Here is a 25,284-nt window from a genome sequence, read left to right as displayed (position 1 = left end):
AGCAGGTTTCTGCCCTGGAGCACAGACTCTGTCAGGACACACACGGAGAAGCTAAAAAGCCACTCAAAGGCCTGGCTGACTCCTCGCTGTGTTCCCAGAAATCCCGCTGAACACATTTTCCTGCTGTAAAAATAATGGATGAGTGCGACAGAAGGTTCCCTCCCTGTTTTTTAACCAGAGATGCCACAGGCAGTTTTTTGCCTGTTCTCATCCAGCTCTTTAATAGAGCAGAGCCGTGGATGGAACAATGTGAGGGGATTTAGGGCAGGCACAGACAGGACAGGCTGGTCCTGGAATGTTTCCAGGGCAGGTTCTGGCTTTCCAAGAACCTTTTTGGAGGTCCAGGGGTGGAGGGAGCTGGGACAGCAATAATGGGACACCAACAGCACCAGCTGCAGCTCCACCTCCAGGAGCTTTAACGCCTGAGGATGGCACAGGGCTGAACCACCAGCTGTGGGATTATGGAATACAGAGGGTGGCCAACTCTGTGGGATAAAAAACATGGATTTTTTTTTTTAACCCAAACGCCCTACCAAGGTCGCTCTGAGGGCCCAGAGAGGACAAAAGGGAGGCAGAAGCCGTGTCAGGAAAGATGTCACACCTGTTCCCCCACAAAGAGTTATTCACTGCTTCTTTAGCCGTGGTCTGCAGGGAGCCCATTTTTACGTGCGCGTTGGAGGACCCTGAGGAAGCCTGGGAAGGGGAATAGTCTGAGTAAGTGCCTGAGGAAACGCTGTTATTCAGACAATGGATCTTATCTGCTTCAGACTCATCTGTCGACTCTGAAACAAAACACAGCAAAAGCTTTCAGGGGGCGGCACTCGGGAGCCAAACACCAGAAAAAAAACACTTTTTTTTTTTTTTTTCAGTTCAAACTGTCACTGGGTTGGGTCGATTCGTGCACAGATGCCCACGGGCTGTGGTTTACAGGCAGAGGTGGAACATCCCCATCACAGGGTTTCAACTCGAAGGCTGCGAATCCATCAGTACCTTTCTTGTCTTTACCCAGCAGGATGAGTTTGGGCGGGTAGAGCGGCGTCTCGGGCATGGAAGGACGGAGCTCCCCTATCCTCATCTCGCTGCCAGGGTGTCCAAAGGGATCCTGGGGGGACACAACAAGGCACAGTGAGCACAGGGAATGGGAAAAACTTCTCCTGGTGACCATCCAAACACCCCAAACCCACCCCACGGGCAGCGCGGGGAATTTTGATTTGTCAGCAGAACGTTCTAATTCATCCTGCGCAAATCCTCCCCAAAAAATTAGGGTGACGTGCTCGTTCTGGAAATGTGGACAGGCCAGATGGAACTTGCAAGGCGCATCGAGGCCGTGTAAAAAACATTTTTGATGGAGTCAAGGTCACCAAAAATGCTGCCAGCAGAAAGAAATAAAACACAAATTGAGTGTAAACAATTGGTATTTCAGGAGGGAGGATTTCCTCGCTGGGTTATTTCTGGTGAGGCCTTCCTGAGGTTCAGCTGTCCCCGGAGCTGTCCTTAATTAAAATGGTTTTGTCTCCAAGGAGTTTGTGGCTGAATTAAAATGATTTGGATTTAATAAACTTCTGCCTGAGAGTTCAGTTGACCTTCACACAGCCCCTGCAACAGGATCTGTGCTGAAAATAACCCCAGTGAAACTGGGGGAGGAAAGTGAGACTCGTTCCTAGAAAGAGAAATTTTAAATGGGGACATTTGGGTGCCTTGGAGGGAATGAAGGCACCAAGGGGAATTTTGGGGCTTTTCTGGTCCCTGCAGAAAGCTCAGGGATGAGGATGAGTGTCCTGGGGAGACAGAGATGGGTGAGACAGGAGCATCTCTGTCCCCTGACAGGTTGTAAAGGTTCTCCAGTGACTTTGGAGAGGGGAGGAAAAAAACAGAGAAACAATTTAAACTGGAGTACCCAACCCAAATCTGCATTGCTGGAACATATAACTCTACAGTGTTTAAAAATTTTCCTGTTTTTACTTACAAGGAACAAATTTTCAGAGGTTTTACTGCCATTAACTGCCATTTGCAGCGACAGAGATTTGTAGAAGCATTTGCCATGAGATTTATCCTTAATTCTGTTTACACCAGGGCTATTTCACACCCTCTGTTTTTGGTGTTCAGCTGGAGGCAGGACCTTCCCAGAAGAGGCATCCTCAGTTTATTCAATGCCCTCAGGACTAATATTTAGAACAGTTTTATGGTGATTCCCAGGTGGAGTGATGCAGGCCAGCCCTCCCTTCCCCATGCAGAGGATTTCCCTGGTGCTCCATGAGTGCCCAGTGACTTTCCCCAGTGCAGGGGGGACAAACTGGTGGGACCCCATTGCTGAGGGCAGTGTGGGGGTGCAGGGCAGGGCAGTGCAGAGGGTGAATTCTCAGCCCAGGCCTGGCTGTACCTCTGAGCTCTGCGCTTGGTCCTCCCTGCCCGGGGCCTCCAGGGGTGATTTGGGGCCGTTCCCAGGGTCGGGCTGGGGGATCTTGGGGGATTCTTTGGTTTCTTTGTCTTGGACCTGGAATCCCAACATTGTGCCGTGAAACTTCCAGGAGGTTTAAGCTTAAACTGCTCCCCGTGCTGGAGGAGAGGAAGACCCAGCAGCTCCATTTTTGACAAGATGGTGAACTTCAGGTACTTATAAAACTTCCCTGTTTTATAAGTATTTTCCTTTTCTTTTCATCCCTCAGCCCAGCTATTCCAAGAAAAACCAATTCACTTTTGAAAGAAACTACTCTGGCATTTGTGAATCCGCTGTGAATATGTGAAATATGCTGTAAAAACCCCAAATCACACTCTATTTAATTCCATTCTCTTGAAGAGGACCTTTTCCTTACAAGCTGAAGCACAAAAAGGTCACTGACAGGAAGGAAATTGGAAGGAGAAAGAGAAGAGATAAATGCAATTGTGTCGAGTCAATGCCTGGAGATTTTTTCCTCAGGATTTAGTCCTCAGGATTAACTGGGGAAGGATGCAGGAAGAGGGCAGAGAATTGTGGTGAGGAGAAAATACCTGGTACAAACCATTAAAACAACCAGCAAGAGAAATATCACCAAATATTCAGGCTGAGAACACGAGAACATTAAATTATAATTATAATTATAATGCAGAGGGGCAGAATGTTTGGAATGACCAAACTCCTAGAATCTACTTGGAGCAGCCCAGGGCTCTGGGAAAAGATGAGGCAGAGGAAATGTGGGATATTCTCAATACAAACACACCAAAAACAGGAATTATAAAAACCAGATTTGCTGATCTTGATATCCCTCATTGTTCCTCGTGGAAAAGCAGCTCAGCTCCCTAAATAACCCCAGACTCCTCTTTGGCCAAAACTCACATCTTTCAAAAAGATTTAGAATGGTGAAGAGGTTTGTTTTAATCCATGATTAATCAGGCCATTGTTTGCTGGTTGTGAATGGAGGTGAAGGATGGTACAGTGGGTTTGAAATGCAGCTCCTCATTCAGTTCCTCATTTCCAGATGCTCCTTTTCATTATTTAGAAACAGTTTCTGAAGACACACGTGCAAATTAATTGCAGGGCAAGCCAAAAGAGATCAGAAACCAGTTTTGTCTGAGGATGAGAAGTGAGCACTGCACCTGAAACTCAATTACCTGAGATCAGAAACTGCCTTCAGCCTTTTGCTACACCACAACACACCTGCAATTTCAAAGTGCACTTTAACTCCAGGCTGCAGTCTGTCTGCTAATTATCTGCAGAGCAAATGGAGCTTAATTATGTTTTATTTAACGGGTTACAACTGAAATCAGGCCAATATTGTTCACAAAGCCATTCACACTTTGCCTGCACTTCCCGTGTGTTTTATTGCTGTGCAGGAAGCCAAAGGAGAGGGAAATGGATCTGCACCACCCTGATTAGAGCTGAAAACCACTCCCAGTGTCTGGGGAGGACACAAGAACATCCCTTTTCTTTTCTCTTTTCTTCTCTTCTCTTCTCTTCTCTTCTCTTCTCTTCTCTTCTCTTCTCTTCTCTTCTCTTCTCTTCTCTTCTCTTCTCTTCTCTTCTCTTCTCTTCTCTTCTCTTCTCTTCTCTTCTCTTCTCTTCTCTTCTCTTCTCTTCTCTTCTCTTCTCTTCTCTTCTCTTTTCTTTTCTTTTCTTTTCTTTTCTTTTCTTTTTTCTTCAGCTGCTGGAATAGTTGTGGTGCCAGTTTTGACTCCATCCCAGGGAAATTAAAATGTGAAAAAGTTCCTCAATCTCCACCGTTGTGACACGGGAGATAAAATCTCATCCTCGCTGGTCCAGGGGGGTACCCCCAGCTCTGCTCTGGGGCACAGTGAGGGAGGGAACTGCAATCCCATTATTTAGTGGCAGGAGCTCTCCTGGTGCCTTCATTAAGGGTTAATTGGGCTGAGTTAATTGGATCCTGTTGGGGGTTAGGTTTGCTCCTTTTTTACTTTAAAGAATTTTTTCCCCCATAAGTAACCAAGGAGACCAAGTGTTGGATACTTAAAGAGGACTTGACCAAAACAAAGAGGGGCCCAAAGCTCAGTTGGGGAGGTTTTATCTTATCTGTTGTAACTCCAGAAGGGAGGGGGTAACTGCCTTCTCTGATAACAAGCAGCTGGTAAAACTGGGTGGGGTATTGTTCCTTATCTCTGCTCAGTCTTTCACTGCCCCCATGGGAATATCTTCTGTTAATGAGACATTAAAGCTCACAATGACATCACACATTACATCACCCCAGTGTTCCTTATCTCCTGTTAATGGGCCATTAAGGCTCACCAGTGACATCACACATGACATCATCCCATGTTCATTTTCTCCTGTTAATCGGCCATTAAGGCTCACCAGTGACATCACACATTTCATCATCCCAGTGCTCATTATCTCCTCCACGGGAATATCTTCTGTTACTGGGCCATTAAAGCTCACCAATGACATCACACATTACGTCATCCCAGTGTTCCTTATTTCCTTTTAATGGGCCATTAAAGCTCACTAATGACATCACACATTTCATCATCCCACTGTGAGATGCTCCACCCAGTGAGGAGGAGCCAAACCATTCCCACCCAGATAAAAAGGAGCCACAGGTGTCCCCAGACATCGAGTGTTCCCAGGGGACTCCCAAAGGCAGACCAGACCCATCTCTGGACCCTTTTCTCCACAAAATCATCATCATCTCTGCTTCCCACAGGACACACCTGCCCCTCCAGGAGGGCTGACTTTGGGCTGTTCCCAACCCCCTGAACCAACAGGGCATCAGGTTGTATTTCTGACTCTGTCAGGGTTTTCTGGGATTCCTTGTTTGTTTGTTTGCTTATTCTTTTGTACTACAACATTTGTATTTTTAATATCCCTAGTAAAGAACTGCTATACCTATTCCCAAAAATCTTTGCCTGACAGACTTTTAATTGCAAATTTATAATAATTTGAAAAAGGGGAGGGGCTTGCATTCCAAGGGAGACTCCAATCTTCCTCGGTCTATCCAAACCAAGGCAATTCCAAGGGCAATCCCAAGGACAGAACCTGCTGGCACAGACAGAACTTTAGGGGATGAAATGGGATGGAAATGGGACCTCACTTCACTGAGATGTAACAGAGTCCTGGGATAAACCCACAGCAAAATTCCCATCCAGGGAGATTTCAACCCAAAAAATTCAGCAGCAATTGGGAAAAAACCACCAACTCAATCTAAAACTGGACAAAAACTCAACAACTCAACCCAAACTTGAATTCAACCCAAAACCTTCTGAGTAAAACACGGAGGTCTGACCCTCCCTATGGATCAAAACACCCTCTGAGGGGTTCAAAACCCTAAAAAAAAAGTTGATTTTTTTTTTAAATTGGAATTTTAGTGGTTTACAATACCTCCACAGAGATCTCCTTGGGGGTCAGGGGCCACTTGTGCTCGTACTTGTCCTTCCCTGTGGGGTCGGCGGGGACCGGGACGGGCACCGGGGTCGGGGTCGAGTTCTCGGGCCGCACGCCCAGGCTGGGTTTGCTCACCAAATTCTGCACAGATTTCACCATGTTCTTTAAATCCTCGGGGTAGGGAGTGGGGTAACGCTTCAGGTTGATCTCCACCTGGGGGAAAAGGCAGGAAAAAGGGAGTTAAAATAGGGAATGGAAGTGGAAATATGAGAGAAAACTGGGTGTGGTTTAATCCAGTTAAAGGTTTTGACCCCACTGATGTTTTAACCCCAGATTTGGGGATGTTTGTGTTGTCTGGGGGAATTTTACCCCCAAATTTGGGGGTTCGGTAGGAAATTTGGGACATTTGAACCCCAAATTTTGGGGTGTTTGTGTTATCTGGGGGGATTTTACCCCAAATTTGGGGGTTCTGTGGGAAATCTGGGACATTTGAACACCAAATTTGGGGTTTCTGGGGAGGTTTTATGGGTTTGACCCCAAATTTGGGGGGGGGGGGTGGTTTTTGGTTTTATCTGGGGAGATTTTACCCAAATTTGGGGGTTCTGGGAGGGGGTTTGGGACATTTGAACACCAAATTTGGAGGTGTTTGTGTTATCTGGGGAGATTTTACTTCAAATTTGGGGGTTCTGGGGAGTTTTTATGAGTTTGATGCTGGATTTAAATTCCCCAACGAGCAGGAAAAAAAATGCAATTTTGGATTTCAGCTGCAAATGCTTCATCCATGGGAATGTTTCAGAGGCAAAAAACATGATGGATTTGGGAAATAAAACTGCATCAAGTGCTGGCATCCAGCTCCGAGCCAGGAGAGAATAAACATTGCAGAGCAGGAGAGAAAATGTTGAATTCTATGAGTGGGATGTCACTTCCCATAAAGAATTCCAGCAGGAAAAAAAAAAGATGAATCAGGGCTGGGAAAGCAGCACTGAAGCTCTGCTGCAATGATGGGTGGATGAAATGGTGTTCAGGGGTGTTTCCCAGAGCTCAGGTCATGGTTTGAGGGTGAGGCAAAGAGCAAATCCTCAGGAATTCCAGCCAGGGAGAGGGAACTCCAGCTGGGATGAGACAGAACATCCCAAATGGGGATTTCAGCAGGAGTTTCATCTCCCTTAGAGGGTGAATATCAAACTCTCAGGTTGGTTTTCTCATCCCAGATTCAGGTTGTTTAAAGTCCTTGGCCCTCTAAAAGCCCCGAGTCGCGTTGGTATAAAAAAGCAGAGTCCTCAAGGTTCTGTTTTCTGGTTTCTCCTGTTGTTTATTATTTGATATCTCAGAGTTTTCTCTCTCCCAGCCGAGGTCTGGGCAGGGCTGGGCCATGAGGGGACGGCCCCCGATGGGGTCACCTCACATTTATACAGATAACCACGGGTGGGGTATTTACAATTTCACACCAATGCCCAGGGCTCACACTAAAAGGGTCATTTCTGCTCTGAGCCAACCCACTGTCACTGCCCTGTGCCATCACCACCCCAGGGGATGGAGGGCGGGGGAGAAGGAGAGGGACACGAGGCACCACCCAAATCCCACCATCCTGTCCCCCATTTACCTCTATTCTATGAACCCCAAAACTACTGAATTTTGCATCTTCTACTGTGCTAAACTACTGTTTTCACTTCCTGGTGATTTGCAATTCCTCTCCTTGTGCTGGAAGTTTCTCCCATGGGCTGAGATCAAACCCAGTGTCTCCCTGGGCTGTGCCAAGGTCTCCAACCCCCCTGGACCAGCTCCACACCCCCTGCCCAGGGCTCAAATTCCCTTTCCCGGGTCCCAGCTCATCCAAAGGGATGCCCTGGACTCCAACATCAAACAGCCAAACTCCTCCAAGCTGTGCTGAGATGAAAATCTTTCCCCCACCGATCCACATTTACCACCCCAAGGTAAATCCACATCCCCACACCAAAAGCAGCCAAAGAGACCCCAAAGAGAGAATTTTCCAAAATTCAAAATCCTCGATGAAAAAAAAATAAAATAAAAAAGCCACTGGACAATCCCAGTTATCAAATCTACTTTTAACGTCTGGAAGTTCAGTTTGATGGGAGGTGAAAAGTGAAAAGATTTTCTGCTGTTTTCTGCCTGCTGAGGGTTTAAATTTATTTAAATGCACCCCTTAAAGCTCTGGTGAAGCTGCTAAAAATGTTCATGTGGAAACCTCCAGCCCCAGGGAAAAATTGTGAAAAAAGTTGTGGAACAACAGGAAACTTTCCCAGATGCTGCTTTTCCATCCATGACCCACAATCCTGCAATTCATTCAGGGTAAAATTCCACTTTATTCTATTTATTGTCAGGTGAAGCTGCTTTTTTTTGGCTTCATTTTCTGTTTCTCTAAAGCAGAAAAGTCTATCAGTTCTGGGCACAGGTGATGGGGAGAAATTCCCAACTGGGATAAACATTGGAAAGAAAAATCAAGAATTTCCACCAAGTTTTGAAACTTGGAAATTTTTCCACCAACCAATGCAACATTAAATTGCTGTTGATGAGAGAACTGTTCAATTTTAGAAGTGAAATCTGATTTAAACCTCCTCATATGATTTCATTTCTGACCTTACATTTTACCTCGGGTGCTCTGCCACGGTTAGAAATTCACAGGGTTGGAGTGTGGGATGAATTCCTTTATATTATTCAAGAAAGAGACATTTCCATGCCAGGGAAGGGCTGACAGGTTTGAAAATACCCTCCTGCAAATGCAGCTGGTTGAGGGATGGATGGGGAGCTCTGCAGTGATTTTAATTTCACAGAACTGGGGGAGGATTTTCATGCTTTGAACTTTATTTTTGTTTTTTTTTTTACAAGTGGTGCCCTCTCCACCGCACATGAGGCTGCAAAGCCCTCGATGATTTCAGCTTTGAGGGGAATATGAGATCCAAATATTCCTAAAAAAAAAAAGTAGTTGGACAGGAATTCTGGCTCAATTCCCTTCTGGGACAGAGCAGGAATTAAAACACAAATCCATTTCAATTCCAGACCTGCAATATTGAACCCTGTGCACAAGAAATGAATCCTAGGATAAACCCAGCAATACTCACCTTAACTTTCCCTGGATTTTCCTCCTCTTCCTTCTTGTCTTCAAACTCAAAGGCCACAGTCATCCTCTGCTGCCTCTGCTCCTCCCACAGAGTGGGGTTAAAACTGTCACTGTCTGACTGGAAATCTGCAGGGGGTTGGAAAGGGAGATGGGAATGATGCAAACAGACTTTTCCTGGTTGGTAAAAAGGGTGATGGTTCCAAGAGGGACCTGAGAAACCATCCCAGGGTTATGGAGAAATCTGGGATGAGGGTGCTGGGAAGCACCACCAGGGTTTGGGGCAGCCCTGGAGCACAGGGGGAGAGTGAAAATTTGAATTTAGTGGAGCTGTAAGAGGAGAAAAGCCTCAATCCAGCCAAGTTTGGGAGCCCTGAGCCCTCACACACAACATGGGGATGGACATTCCCAGCTCCTGCCTGGAGCCGGGAATTCCTGGGGTGGGCAATTCCTTTGCTCGTGCAAAGCCTCTCTGGAAATAAAAGAGGTTTGGAAAATGCCAGTCTGAAAGTGCAAATCAGAAAATGTCAGTCTGGAAGTGCAAATCAGAAAATTCTCTCTGCTTTTTTAGGACAGAAAGGGAAGTTTCTCTTGGCACTTTTAGGAACAGGAAGGGGGGATTCTCTCAGCACTTTAAGAATGGGAATGGGGAATTCTCTCAGCTGTTTTAGGGACAGGAAAGGGGAATTTACTCGGCCCTTTTAGGAATGGAAAGAGGGGATTCTCTCAGCCTTTTTAGGACAGAAAGGGAGGTTTCTCTTGGCTCTTTTAGGATCTGGAAGGGGAGATTCTCTCAGCTCTTCTAGGACAGAAAAGGGGAATTCACTCAGCTCTTTAAGAATGGGAATGGAGAATTCTCTGATCTGTTTTAGGAACTGGAAGAGGGAATTCACTCAGCCCTTCAGGATCAGAAAGAGGGGATTCTCTCAGCCCTTTTAGGAACAGGAAGGGAAGTTTCTCTTGGTTCTTTTAGGAACTGGAAGGGGGAATTCTCTCAGTCCTTAAAGATCAGAAAGGAGGAATTCACTCAGCTCTTTAAAAATGGGAATGGGGAATTCTCTGAGCTGTTTTAGGAAATGGAAGGGGGAATTCACTCAGCCCTTTTAGGAACTGGAAGGGGGAATTCTCTCAGCCCTTTTAGGAATAGGAATGGAGAATTCACTCAGCCCTTTAGGATATAAAGGGGGGATTCTCTCTGCCCTTTTAGGACAGAGAGGGAAGTTTCTCTTGGCTCTTTTAGGAACTGGAAGGGGAGATTCTCTCAGCTCTTCTAGGACAGAAAAGGGGAATTCACTCAGCTCTTTAAGAATGGGAATGGAGAATTCCCTCAGCTGTTTTAGGAACTGGAAGAGGGAATTCACTCAGCCCTTTAGGATCAGAAAGAGGGGATTCTCTCAGCCCTTTAACAGAAAGGGAAGTTTCTCTTGGCTCTTATAGGATCAGAAAGGGGGGATTATCTGAGCCCTTTTAGTTCAGAGAGGGAAGTTTCTTTTGGCTCTTTTAGGAACTGGAAGGGAAGATTCTCTCAGGTCTTCTATGTCAAAAAGGGGGAATTCTCTCAGCTCTTTAAAAATGGGAATGGGGAATTCTCTGAGCTGTTTTAGGAAATGGAAGGGGGAATTCACTCAGCCCTTTAGGATCAGAAAGAGGGGATTCTCTCAGCCCTTTTAGGACAGAGAGGGAAGTTTCTCTTGGCTTTTAGAAGCAAGAAGGGAAGATTCTCTCAACCCTTCTAGTATGGAACAGGGGAATTCACTCAGCTCTTTAAAAATGGGAATGAGGATTCTCTCAGTTGTTTAGGAATGGGAAGGGGGGATTCTCTCAGCCCTTTAGGAATAGGAAAAGGGGATTCTCTCAGCCCTTTTAGGAATAGGAAGGGAAGTTTCTCTTGGTTCTTTTAGGAACTGGAAGGGGGAATTCTCTCAGTCCTTAAAGATCAGAAAGGGGAAATTCACTCAGCTCTTTAAAAATGGGAATGTGGAATTCTCTCAGCTGTTTTAGGAGCAGGAAGGGGGAATTCTCTCAGCCCTTTAGGATATAAAGGGGGGATTCTCTGAGCCCTTTAGGACCAGAAAGGGGGGACTGTTTTACCTTCATCGCTGCGGGGCTGCTGCGGGAACATGTAGTTGGTGAGCACTCGCTGCTTGGTCTCGGGGTGCGCCTCGGTCTGCAGCGGGATCAGGGCCTTGGACTGCAGGGAATGGGAACACACAATCCATGAACTCCTGGGAATGGGGCAGGATCAGGGAACACAGGCCTGGCCCCAAAAACAACTCCCCCTGGGCTGGGGGGGATGTGGGGTCTCTTCTCCCTTTTCCTCATTCCCCAAATTCCTGCATTTCCTTGGGAATGCTCCAAGGGAAAAGGATCAGGGAACTGGCACTGCCCAGTTAAACATCCCTTGGGATGTGTTTTAAGCCAGGCCTAATGAAGAGGTAATTAATAACTCTAGTGTTCTAGATGGGTATTATTACTATTAATAGGATAATAATAGTATAATAGGATATGCTATATATAATATAATAGGATAATAACTATTATAATATATATTTATATATAGGATAATAACTATTATAATTATAATAATATATATATCTATATATAGGATAATAACTATTATAATTATAATACATATATTTTTATATATACATATACACATACATATATATGTATTCTTGTATATATATAAAAATATAATAGAAATAATATATATAATTATTATATTATATAATAGGATAATATAATAGGAAAATAACTATTATAGTTCTTATATATGATAATATATTTCATATATAAAAAAATATATGTATGCTTGTATATATATGTAAATATAATATGTATAATTATTATAATATAATATAATATAATATAATATAATAGGATAACTATTATAATTATTGTCTATATATAATATATTATATATACATATATATGTATTTATATATATTATATATATAAACTATAAATTATATATTACATAATTAATATAATCTATATAAATTTATTTATTTATTATTATATAATATAAATAGTATAATTATATAAATTTATAAATCATATATATATTATAATATATAATATTATATAATATATAATATTATATAATATAATATGAATTATACATATTATTATATCATATTAAATATAATTATTATATTATATAGAATATAATAATATAATTATATTAATGTATATAATTATATATATTATATAATAATATATTATATAATATAACATAACATAATATAATATAATATAACATAATATAATAATAGGATAATATAATAGGATAATAACTATCACTATAATACCAGTAATAATAATAGTACTCTTAGTATTATTCTTGTATCACAAAAATTCTTGTATTCTTGTATATTCTTGTATTTACATCTGGGAGTAAATTCCTGGTGTTTCCAGTTCACCTGGGAGTAAACCTGGAGCAGGAACTCCCCTGGAGCTTTCCCTGAGATTTCCTGCTGGGTTTGGCTCCACCTGGGGATGTTTTATCCTGTCCAGGGTCACTCTGGTCCAGGAGCGACTCCAGAGAGTGGAAATGACTGTCACAGCCCAGAGAGTGGAAATCAACCCCTGCTGTGCCACAGGAAAGCCAAAATACTGGAAAATGTTATATATTTAAAGGGCTGGGGGTGTTCAGAGCCAGGCAATGCTAATTTTTAAAATGGAAATCAGAGGGAAAAAACAAACGCACACAAAAAAAGCCCCCAAACCACCCCAAGAATCCTCATTTAACACATTAAAATTTAATCATAATTTTTCTATTATCCCCCTTCCTCCCCTTCCCCTATTTCATCTCTCACATTTTTGGCTGGGCCCTAAAACCAAAAGTACATTTCAGACTTATTTTAGGGCTCGGCTGCTGCTGCTGGAGCCGTTGCATTTCTCAGGGTTCCTGTTGCATAATTCAGATTTAAAATAGAATCCCAAAGAATCTCTGCTATAAAACCCCAGCCCTGGAACAAAGAGAGGCCCCCTCAGATTTCACAGAAATGAGTTTTCCCCGAGTGTCCTTGTGCATTTTGACTTGTTTGAACCCACCTTGACTGCAGTGGGGTTTAAAAATATTCCGGGATGGGAAAAGGGAAGAGGAGGAAGCCAAGGATGGAGCAGCAGATGGAGCAAAGGGTGGGAACAGGATAAAAACGAGTTTGGGAATGAACATCTTGAGTTTCTACATCAAAAATCCTCCCCGTGCTGCTTTTGCCTTTTATTTACTACTTTGCTAAGGAGGGAGAAGCTGATTTTGGTGAAAGAAATCATGCAAAGGTAATTTTTTTCTATGGTAAAAAAATGAAATCCAGCAGGATTTATGGCTGGATGTGGAAATGTACAGCTGGGCTGGGAGAAAACCCTTCCAAAATTCTTGTTTTGAGTGACAGGGTTTATTTTCCTGGGGAAAATGGGAATATTGGAAGGCATTACCTGGTTGTCAGAAAGCCACAAGGCTGCCAGTTCCTTGAGTTTGGTGAAAGTGAAGGGCAAATTCTTCAGCCTGTAAAGGAGAATATTGGGACAAGGTGAATAAAAATCACTCCCAAAATAATTCCTTTATCACACTGAAACAGCTAAAATTTCACTGCTTTAAAAAATCAGTTTTACTGAAATGCAATATTTTATCAATGTCGTTATTATTATTCCTATTGTTCCTATTATTCCTATTATTATTATTCCTATTATTATAATTATTCCTATTATTATTCCTATTATTATCCCTGTTATTATTATTATCCTAATAATAATAATAATGATAATAATAATAATAATATTTAAATTAAATTTAAATTAATTTAAGTTTAAATTAAAAAAATTCTTAAATTGGCTAAAAATAAAATATTAAATTGGCAAAATAATAATAATAATAATAAAAAAGTTCTGTGAACTGTACCTGTTGTCACTCAGATTTAACACCCTCAGCTTCTGCATCTGGCCAATCTCATCGGGGAGGAATTCCAGTTTGTTGGAGCGCAGGGACATCACAGTCACGTTCTTACAGCTCCCGATCTGCGGGGAATGGACAAGCCCAAATGATGGAATCCCAAATTTGGGAATATTTGTTATCACTTTTCACGTGGTTTTATCACGTTTCACTTTTTTCAGGTGGAGGCGGCTAAATTGGGTTTTATTGAAAGGCACAAAATGCAGAATTCGAGCAAAAAATGACATTTTGCTGTCGGCAGGAACCTCAGGGGGTACCTGGGGCTCCTCACAGGGAGATTCCCAACTTTCCATGGATTTACTGCTCATTTCACCACCGAGAACCTCAGGAAGATTTGCCCTTGCACATCAAAACAACACAATTCACAATCAAACAACGCAATTCCACAATCAAACAACACAATTCCACAATCAAACAACGCAATTCCACAAACAACACAATTCCACAATCAAACAACGCAATTCCACAATCAAACAACGCAATTCCACATCCAAACAACACAATTCACAATCAAACAATGCAATTCCACAATCAAACAACACAATTCACAATCAAACAACACAATTCCACAATCAAACAACACAATTCCACAAACAACGCAATTCCACAATCAAACAACACAATTCCACAATCAAACAACGCAATTCCACAAACATCACAATTCCACAATCAAACAACACAATTCACAATCAAACAACGCAATTCCACAATCAAACAACGCAATTCCACAATCAAACAACACAATTCACAATCAAACAACACAATTCCACAATCAAACAACGCAATTCCACAACCAAACAACACAATTCACAATCAAACAACACAATTCCACAAACAACACAATTCCACCATCAAACAACACAATTCCACCATCAAACAACACAATTCCACAAACAACGCAATTCCACAATCAACCAACACAATTCCACAGTCAAACAACACAATTCCACAGTCAAACAACGCAATTCCACAATCAAACAACGCAATTCCACAATCAACCTCCCCACCAAATCATCTCCCTACTGGGGCAGGGATGGAGTTCTGGTTCCCACAGGAAATTCCAGCCTGGAATGATGTTGGAACTCTGGGAATTCCAGACTTTTCTGTGCTGACAGGCACTGACCCCCAAGAAAACAGTTGGAAAAAGTTCCCAAAGTTGAGTGACAGCACTGGGATTGCGGGTGTGGGGTTTGGATAGAAGTGTGTGATAGAAAAATTAGAGTTTAAGGGTTTAGAATACAGTAATATCTATATTAATTACTGTATTCTAAACATATATATAGTCTAAATATATATATATATTATAAATAATTTTTATTATTATTTATATAAAATATTTATATATAAATATATAATATATTATATATATAATAAATATATAAATATTTATTATAATAAATAAATATATAATGCCCCCCTTAATAATAAATATATATAATTAAAGTGGTTTTATATATATATATATATATATTATTAAGGGGGACAGAGAATAGGGAGAAGGATAAACTGGCATCTTTAGAAACCCATATTTTGTTGAAGATCTCTCAGTTCATTCAGCAATTCTTTCCTTAGTGGGGTGTGTTTCATTTGTCTATAAGGAACCATATTTATTCTCTGTGAAATGAACAGGGACTTTGTGCCCATAAATAAATTTATCTTTTCTAGTAACAGCCAGAAATCAGACAATTTTGTATAAATATAATATATATAAAGCAGGATGGAGATTTAGGGCATAGGCCAGTCCTTCTTTTTTACCTTCTCCTCCATGGGTCTGGGTGGGATTTTGTAATTGGATAGAAAAATCCACGTTGTGGGCCAGGGGTGGTTGGTTATTGGGTTAAAAGTACAAATAATTTAAGTTTAATAATTGGACAATTTGTGATTAAAAGGCCTTGTAAAGAGACAGAGCCAGAACCATTTTCCACTTTGTCAGTTAGAACTCTCAGCTGGTGAAACTGTAAAACACAGACAAGAATTAACAAACATCTGAGCCCAAACACGAAAACTCCATCTTTAGAGCGTTTAATCCTGGCTCTAACAGAAGAAAAAAATATTAAAAATATTAAAAATAAATAAAAAAAAAAAATTTAAAAAAACCCTGGAATTGGAATGAGCTGCTCACTTCTCTGGGCAGCTCGGGGAGGAAGTTCTCGTCCACGGCCAAGGTGCGCAGGTTGTGCAGGTACCCGATGGTGGAGGGCAGAGACTCCAGCTCGTTGCAGCTGCAGTCGAATTCCTCCAGCAGGGACAGGCTGGGAAAGGGAAAACACCTCATTAATTGTTTGGAACCCTGAGAATTTCTGTGCTGACCCAGAGAAAAAACACTGAAAGCAGAGATCACAGAATCACAGAATCACAGAATGTGCAGGTTGGAAGAGACCTTCAAGATCATCGAGTCCAACCCAGCCCCGACACCTCAACTGGATCATGGCATCGAGTGCCACATCCAGGGATGGTGACTCCACCACCTCCCCGGGCAGACTATTCCAGTATTTAATCACTCTTTCTGTGAAAAACTTCTTCCTAATATCCAACCTGTATTTCCCTTGGTGCAGCTCAAGGCTGTGTCCTGTTCTGTCAGTGCTGCCTGGAGACAGAGACTAAACCCAGGTGTCCACAAAAACCCTTCAGGGAGTTCTAGAGAGTGATCAGGTCACCTCTGAGTCTCCTTTTCTCCAGGATAAACACCCCCAGCTCCCTCAGTCCTTCTTCACATGGCTTGTTTTCCAATCCCTGCACCAGCTTTGTTGCCTCCTCTGGACACGTTCAAGCGTCTCAACGTCCTTCCTCAACTGAGGGGCCAGAGCTGGACACAGCACTCAGTGTCCATCCTGAACTGGACACAGCACTCAGTGTCCATCCTGAACTGGACACAGCACTCAATGTCCATCCTGGACTGGACACAGCCCTCAATGTCCATCCAGAGCTGGACACAGCACTCAGTGTCCATCCTGAACTGGACACAGCACTCAATGTCCATCCTGAACTGGACACAGCACTCAAGGTGTGGCCTGACCAGTGCCCAGGACAGGGGAAGAATGACCCCCCTGCTCCTGCTGGCCACACCATTCCTGATACAATATAATTATTGTGTCATAATTATCGACATGAAAAGACCACACTCACCCGTTGGGTTGAAATGAGGAAAAAAAGACACAGTTTATTATGGTTTAGGGTTTAAGTAGGATTGGGAACCTGGCTGAGGATTGGTAGGTGAAAAGAACACCTCCCTGACCTCAATGGTCAGTTCAGGAGTCCATCACAGAGAGGAATGAGAACAATCTCATTGTTTTAGGAGACTGCAAGGGAAGGTGTGTGAACAATCATCAGAAGGCGACACTGATGGCTGGTCCTGCCAGGGAATCCTCAGAATTCCCTGAAATTGCTGCTCTCCTGCAGCCAAAGGGCTCAGGGAAATGTTCCTTGGTGCACATCCAAAGGCTGTGCCAGGTTCTGCTCCAGTTTTGCTTTAAACCAGGCTCTGCATCCACAATTCAAAAGGATTTTGGGGAAGGAGAAAGGCTCTGTTGTTCACCTCCTTGGTGGGAACTGGATGGGAATTCTGTAAAAGTCAGGATGAGCCCATTCCCCTTTCCCTGCTGATAACACACCCAGAATGGAGATAAGCCCACTGTGAGCTGCCATAACCCAATCCATCACGAAATGTGATCTTCCATGCCCCAATCCATCAGGAAATCTGATCTGCCATTTCCCAATCCATCAGGAAATCTGATTTACCACATCCCAATCCATAAGAAAATCTGATCTGCCATCCCCAGATGTTTCCCTGGCAGTGAAGGATGACTTTATCCAGTATTTTATTGGGAAGGTGATGCCTGGCCCAGCCCTTCCCAGCTGTTTTCCTGCCTCTCCTCATCAGGAGATGGCAAAATAAAACCACCAAATCCCTGTGGAGTTTTATTTCTCCTCTGAGGTGGGAGAGCTGCACTTCAGGAAGGGATTTTCCATCCCCACGGATCACGGATCAGGCACAAAGGGAAGCTGACAGGAACAGCCCTAATTCTGACAGTGCTGATTTAGGTAAAACATCGTGAACCTGCCTGTCTGTGCTGCTGGGAGAAATTCCCATTATTCCTGACAGCTTTAAGGCAAGGCAGACACAAATCAGCTGCTGGTCAGTTTGGAACCTACTGAAACAGGGCAGTTCATGGCCCGAGGAAAATCAGGAATATTTTTACAGAGGTGAGGTGGAGTAGGAGGAGTAAATCCCATTCCCACCCATCCAAGCTGCATTTCCTACAGTCACAGCAGGCAGGGAATGGCCCCAAAAAAAAGCAGCCCAAATCCCTGGGGTCACCTCCAGGCACTGCTTGTCCAACATCAGGACAAATCTTTACAAAGTTACAGAGATTTTTATTTTTTTTTTCCCCAAAAGCCTGTCAGAACCTGCTACTAAATTTTCCATGAAATATTCCATGAAATATTCTATTAAATATTCCATGAATTATTCCATTCCCAATCAGGATCCAGCTTTTGGAAGCAGCACAATTGCCCTGGAATTATTCCACCCAGGCAGAAACAAATGGAGCTTCAGCCCCTGAGAGAGACCTGAGTTATCCCTTGTAGCAAAAGGAATTTTGCAGACCAAGGAATCCCAAGATCCCAGACTGGTTTGGGGTGGGAGGGACCCTAAAGCTCATCGAGGGACATTTCCCACCAGCCCAGGCTGCTCCAAGCTTTGGACACTTCCAGGGATGGAGCAGCCACAGTTTCACCTGTGCCAGACCTTCCCTGTCCTCTCCCTCCCAGACGATCTCAACTCTTCCAGTTCCAAACTTTTCCTTCTGGTTCTTCCACTCCAGGTCCTGCTAAAAGTCGGGAACACGAATCTGCTCTGGCATTTGCAGCATCTGTGCCCCAAACACCCCCCCAGGCCCAGCTGTGGGTCCTGAATTCCTCCTGGCACCTTCCAGATCCTGCAGGGACACACCTCCAGACTTTGGTGAGTCAACGGGAATTCGGATTTTGGGATTTTGGGTGGAATGTTTGGTTAAGCCAAGCCAATTGTGAGTTCTGAGAGTGTCTTTTGAGCAGAAATCCCAAAAAAATGAGGGTGGAGCTCCCCAGCAGAGCACAGAAGTGTTCTCATGCAGGAACGTTCCCTCCTCCACATCTCCAGTCCCCGTGTGACAACAACGGGCTCTGGAGGGGACATTCCCAGCGCTGGAATTTGGGAGGAAAAGTCCCAGCAGGAATTCTGAGTCAGAGAGCCGAGCTCAGTGTGATGGGGGACACTCTGCCCTCGTTAGAGGAGAGGGAATTTTTTACTGGAAAAGCACAAGTGGATCCCACCTGCTCTGCAATTCCCCTTCAGAGCAGGGGCTGTGCCTTTGGAAAGGTGATTAAGGCTCCACGACAAACCCCAGAGTTAAAAAAGGTTAAAAAAAAGGGGATTTCCCTTCATTTGGAACAATCCGAGAAATAAAAAAGGTTTTAAATTTTTTTTTAGAACGCAAATTGGTGGATTTAAATCCATCCTTTTGCAGCATCCAGGAGATCTTGGAGCTTTCGCTTGGAGGAGAATTTGCTGCTCCACAGAGATTTGGGGAGCAGAGATTTGTCCTTCAGTCATTCCCATCACTCAATTCCCAGCTTTTAACGCTCTCCACAAAAACCTCAACAATCCAAAACACTCCAAGGATGAGCCAACCTGGGCTTTCAGTGGCTGCAGCAGGAACAGGTCACAAAATGTGGATTATTTTTCCCAAATGGCACCACAAAGGGTGAATTCCCATGGGAACAGACCAAGGCTTGGGGCAGCCTGGGGTGGTGGGAGTGTCCCTGCCCTGGCAGGGGGTGGGATGGGATCATTTTTTGGAGGATTTTGGAGGCCACCAGAGATCTTCCCAAAATTCCAACCCCTGGAAAATCCTCCTGGCTTTCCCACAGAGCTCTGTGTGTTGTATTTTAGGAATTCTCCATCCCTGTGAGGCCACAGCCGGATCCTGCCGAGCTCCAAGCTCTGCCTGTTGCCATGGGAACAGATGGATTTTTATTTTAATTTTTTTTCTCCCCAAAATTCTTCTGCTTTTTGCTGCTCTGCTCATCCAGATCAATTCTCACCGAAATCTTTGGTTTTCCTCTCAGAAAATTGGATATTTTTTACCTCCTTCCCCCCTCGCTCTGAAAAATCCCCCAGGATTTAAAAGTGACTCTCCAAAATTTAAACATCACAACTTGAGGGTTGGAAATTATTTTCTTATTCAGGACATTTATCTTGATTTATATTTGAAAAATACAAATCTGCTCCTGGAGCAGAAGGGGAAAAAAATGGATTTTAATAAAAAAAATTTAATTTAATTTTTAAATTTTAATTAAAAATAAAAGTGGTGAAAACTTGGACTCACTTTCCGATGGCGTTGGGCAGGATGGTGAGCTGGTTGTCATCCACCTTCAGAGTCGTCAGCCTCTTCAACAACCCTGCAGGGGGAAATCATGGATAAACAGCTCTCCCCTAAAAAAATTCCTGGAATCCCGTAAAAGATGATTTGTCACCCTGAACAGCTCTGCCCTGGATTTTAGGATGTTCAAATTCCAACTGGATTTATTCCTGACCTATGAAAACCCAGTCCTGGCAGACAAAAAAATCCTGGGATTGGTGGGGAGATGTGGAAGGACGAGATGGGAAATGGGAGACATTAAGAGTGTCGATAATTAGCAGCGTTAATTAGCATTAATTAGCAATCCGTGTTGGAATCTGAGTACATGGATTTAAAATTGAGGAATTTTACAGTTCCAGGTTCAAAAGGAAAGGGAAAAGCAGATCTGAGGAAATATCCCAATGGACAGAGGCGTGTCGCTCTGCTCCCAAAACTTCCACAGATCCTGAATAATCCAGGGATTCCCTGTGTGTGATGCAGTCAAAATAAAAATTAATTTCATACTTTGAATTATTTCCTTTTCCCACTGTGCATGAGCAGCGATCCCGTCATCACTCTCAGACTGATTTTTTACATTTAAATCAAATTAATTCTGTCCTTCTTGGCTTCTTTTTCTTAAAACAGCAAAGCAGGTGGATCAGGAGAATTCTGCTCCTGACTTTACAAAATGGGACTGTCCAGACACTGTTTTTTCTGCCTCCTTTGGGATTTAGTGACAGGCTTTGCTCCGTCATTATAAAATACTGTAATTCCAAAATAAAATAGAATCAAATAAAATAGAATCAAATCAAACAGACAAAATAGAATAAAATGAAATAAAATAGAATAGAATAGAACAGAATAGAATAGAATAAACTAAACTAAAATAAAATAAAACAAATAGAATAAAATAGAAGCAAATCAATAAAATAAAATAAATAGAGTAGAATAGAATAGATAGAATAGAATAGAATAGAATAGAGTAGAATAGAATAGAATAAAATAAAACAAAATAAAACAAAACAAAACAAAACAAAATAAAACAAAATAAATAGAATAAAATAAAATAAATAAAATAGAATGAAATAAATAAATAAAAGAAAATAGAATAAAAGAAAATAGAATAAATAAAGAAATAGAATAGAATAGAATAGAATAGAATAAAATAAATAGAATAAAATAAAATGGAATAGAATAAATAGAATAAAATAATAAAATAAAATAAAACTACATAAAACAAAACAAAACAAAATAAATAAAATAAAACAAGATAAAATAAAAGAAACAAAAAGTAAATAGAATAAAAGAAAATAGAATGAAATAAATAAATAGAATAAAATAGAATAAAATAGAATAAAATAGAATAGAATAGAATAGAATAGAATAGAATAAAATAAAATAAAATAAAATAAAATGGAATAAATAAATAATAAAATAAATAATTTTTTAAAAATTAAAAAAATCAATAAAATGGAGAAGAACCCCTGCCCTCCCCTCACCGATGGAGTCTGGCAGCTGCTGCAGCATGTTGGAGGAGAGGAGCAGATCCTCCAGCCCCTCGCAGCCCGAGATGTCCAGGTCGACCGTCTCGATCCTGTTTTTGGACACATCCAGGTACACGAGCTGTTTTAACTTCCCTATAGACTTAATAGCACGTGAGACACAGTTACTTGAGCAGACGGAGCTGTTAATTAGAGCGTTAATTAGAGACAGACACACAAATCCGCTTTATCTGGAGTTATCTCTGGGTGACGGCTCTGCCCGCGGAAGCCAAAATTAACCCCCCAAAGTTAATTAATGTGCTCCAAATTCATTAAACCCAAGGGAATTTGGCATTCCTGGCCATGCAGGTGAGATATTTCTCCATCTGGACACAGATGTGAGGGATATTCCCAATTTCCTCCTCCCACTAAAGCAGGAGGAGCTTTTCCGTGTTGAACCATCCCGTAACTTTTATAATAATGACATAATTAATTCATTAATTAATTCCTTCACCCACCCAAGGAAATGCTGGTGCATTGTGTTCCCTGCCAGGCCCCCAGATCGCCCCAAAATCCCCCGAGATAAATGTCCATACCCCAGGTAGAACTTGCAAGGAATTGTTGTCCATCCACAGCTCCCTCAGGTTCTGGATTTGTTCGAGGACCTCAGGCTGAGGGAAAGAATAAATAAATAATTGTGGGCAGCTAAAGAAAGCACCGTTCCTTGAGTTAAATCAAAATCAAGATTTTCTTTAAAAAGAAAATTTATTTTTTATTTATTTAAAAAAAATAAAGCTTCCCTCTTCACTTCCCTTTGGTTTTTTAACCCATCTCAGCCCTCCAGGTGTTTAAGGACCATTAAGGAGAACGTTCCGTTCTTGTGGTTTAACCACTGCTGGTTTTTATCAAAACTTGGAAAATTTAAGCACCTTTTTGCAAAAGGAATGAGCCCAAAGGCCACGTCCTTGGGAGGTTTAATATCTGCACAGCTGGGAGTGAATTCTCACAGGAGAAAACGGGCGTTAATAAAACTCCAAATCTCAAAATCAAACTTTCATCTGGTTTGGTTTTTTTCAGCTCTGTCAGTGAGAGGAGCTAAAAAAGGCAATTCCTCAGATCACTCCTCACTCCTTACAGCTGTGAAATCCCAGAATTACCACTCCAGGTCACAAATATTCCCCAGATTTCCTTCCAGGAGTGTTTTCCTTTCCCACTTTCCACACTTTCCACAGCAAACCAACATCGGAATTTGTCTTCGCCCTCTCAAGTTGTTGAGATTTATTTTTTTTCAAAGCCTGTCAAGACCTGGTAATAAATGTTCCATGAAATATTCCATGAAATATCCCAAAAATTCCAAAGCAGGATCCAGCTTCTGGAAACAGCACAATTGCCCTGGAATTATTCCAACCCAGACAGAAAAAAAATGGACCTTCAGCCCCTGAGGGAAACCTTGAGTTATCCCGCCTGCTCTGGTTGGGAATGTTGTCATTCCCAGAAAAAAATCTGATTTTCCACTTGCCCAGGGAATTGTCCCTCCTGCTCTAATTGGGAATGTTGCCATTCCCAGAAAAAAAATCTGATTTTCCACTTGCCCAGGGAACTGTCCCGCCTGCTCTAATTGGGAATGTTGCCATTCCCAGAAAAAAAAATCTGATTTTCCACTTGCCCAGGGAATTGTTCCACCTGCTCTGGTTGGGAATGTTGCCATTCCCAGAAAAAAAAATCTGATTTTCCCCTTGCCCAGGGAATTGTGGGAGAAGCTCCTCATCAGATAAGAACAAAGCTGATGGACAGGAGAACTCAGTCCTTGTTTTCTACATCTCCAGATAATGAGTTCCTATTAAAAAACGAGTGAGGAGCGTTTTAAAGCTGATTTATTTTGCCTCTGTTAATTCCATTGAAATTCTGCTGCCCTGCCATGATTAAAACCACTTCTCGTTTCCAGGCTAAATTGATTAATGGTCATTTGATACTATTTTGTTCCTCTGCTGATTAATGTTCCTTTATCCCTCTGGAGGTCATTATGGGTAATCAGAATTTCCCCTCTCAACTTTAATTTGCTTTTCAATCCCTCTCATTAACGGACACCTTTCTTCAAGGCCTGTACAGAGCACTCTTGGATGGGGGATTCCTTGGATTATAAATTCCCAGGATGATGGAATTCCCCATTATTGTGGAGCACCTTGGGATATTCCACATTCTGGCACACCCTGACCCAGTGGTGGGTGGTGCTAAAGTGCCTTTAAAATGTGTTAAAGTGTCATTAAAACCTGATTTGTCTCTGTTTGAGCCTGTTTAGGGAATTATCCTCGTTTTCCACATAGGCTGATACAAGTGGAATAGAGCAGAGTGGGAATGGGGATGGGGATGGGGATGGGAATGGGAATGGGAATGGGGATGGGGATGGGGATGGGGATGGGGATGGGAATGGGAATAGGACAGAATAAAATACAATAGAACAGAATAAATAGCAATAGGAAGATAATAGGAAAAGGACAGAAAAGGAATAGGAATAAGAATAGGAACAGGTATAGGAATAGGAACACAAACAGGTATAGGAATAGGAACATGAACAGGAACAGGAATACGATAGAAAAGGAATAAGAATAGGAATAGGAATAGGAACAGGACAAGGAATAGGAATAGGAACACAAACAGGAATAGGAATAGGAACAGGAACAGGAATAAGAACAGGAATAGGAATAGGACAAGGAATAGGAACAGGAACAGGAATAGGACAGAAAAGGAATAAGAACAGGAATAGGAATAGGACAGAAAAGGAATAGGAATAAGAATAGGAATAGGTATAGGAATAGGAACACAAACATATATAGGTATAGGAACAGGAACAGGAACAGGAACAGGAACAGGAACAGGAATAGGACAAGGAATAGGAATAGGAATAGGAATAGGAACAGGAATAGGAATAGGAACAGGAATAGGAATACAAACAGAAATAGGAACAGGAACAGGAACAGGAACAGGAATAGGAATAGGACAAGGAATAGGACAAGGAATAGGAACAGGAATAGGAACAGGAATAGGAATAGAATAAAATACAATAGAGCAGAATAAATAGGAACAGGAATAGAATAGGAACAGGAATAGGAATAGGAACAGGATTAGGATAAAATAAAATAGAATGGAATAAATAGCAACAGGAATAGAATAGGGATAGGGATAGGAATAGGAATAGGGATAGAATGAGAGAACAGGAGCTTTAAACCTCCTTTTTTTCCAGGTGGGAGCAAAACCAGCACCACTTTTCCTGCCCATTCCCACTGTCCCTTGGCCTCTTGGCCCGTTTGGCTCCTGGAATTTAATTCCAGTCCCTACATTTTTTTTGGAGCAGCTGCCTGAAAAATGAGTGAACTTGGGAATTCTGGCCCCGACAGGAGGATGGGACCACCCTTCTCCTGACCTTCACTAATTTCTGCCAGAGAAATTTATAGAATTTTGTCCCCAATTTCTTTTCAAAATCCAAACCACCCCCAGAGGAGACGCTCCGAACTCAGGGAAGGATTTTTAATTCCTCCAATTAAAATTCCAAGCAGCGCTCCCGAAAAATTTCCCCCTCTGTTTAT

General features: G+C 42.2%; 1 protein-coding gene across 1 annotated transcript in view; it reads right to left on the bottom strand.

Moving 5' to 3' along the window:
• Positions 1 to 25,284, bottom strand: part of LRRC7 (leucine rich repeat containing 7) — a 53,731-nt gene that overhangs the window by 14,831 nt on the left and 13,616 nt on the right. Inside the window, exons 6-16 of the mRNA XM_083867315.1 lie at positions 22,297 to 22,405; positions 21,719 to 21,863; positions 20,208 to 20,280; positions 15,962 to 16,091; positions 13,789 to 13,904; positions 13,326 to 13,395; positions 10,977 to 11,076; positions 8,890 to 9,014; positions 5,807 to 6,022; positions 991 to 1,102; positions 602 to 782 (exon numbers count right to left, since the gene is read on the bottom strand). Coding sequence (XP_083723441.1) covers positions 602 to 782; positions 991 to 1,102; positions 5,807 to 6,022; positions 8,890 to 9,014; positions 10,977 to 11,076; positions 13,326 to 13,395; positions 13,789 to 13,904; positions 15,962 to 16,091; positions 20,208 to 20,280; positions 21,719 to 21,863; positions 22,297 to 22,405 — 1,377 coding nt within the window. The remainder of the gene's footprint in view (positions 1 to 601; positions 783 to 990; positions 1,103 to 5,806; positions 6,023 to 8,889; positions 9,015 to 10,976; positions 11,077 to 13,325; positions 13,396 to 13,788; positions 13,905 to 15,961; positions 16,092 to 20,207; positions 20,281 to 21,718; positions 21,864 to 22,296; positions 22,406 to 25,284) is intronic.

This window comes from Zosterops lateralis (assembly GCF_965231275.1).
Source record: "Zosterops lateralis genome assembly, chromosome: 9".
Classification (NCBI taxonomy): Eukaryota; Metazoa; Chordata; class Aves; order Passeriformes; family Zosteropidae; genus Zosterops; species Zosterops lateralis.
The sequence above is the reverse complement of the archived record's forward strand: the minus strand, read 5'-3'. Positions and strand labels throughout refer to the sequence as shown.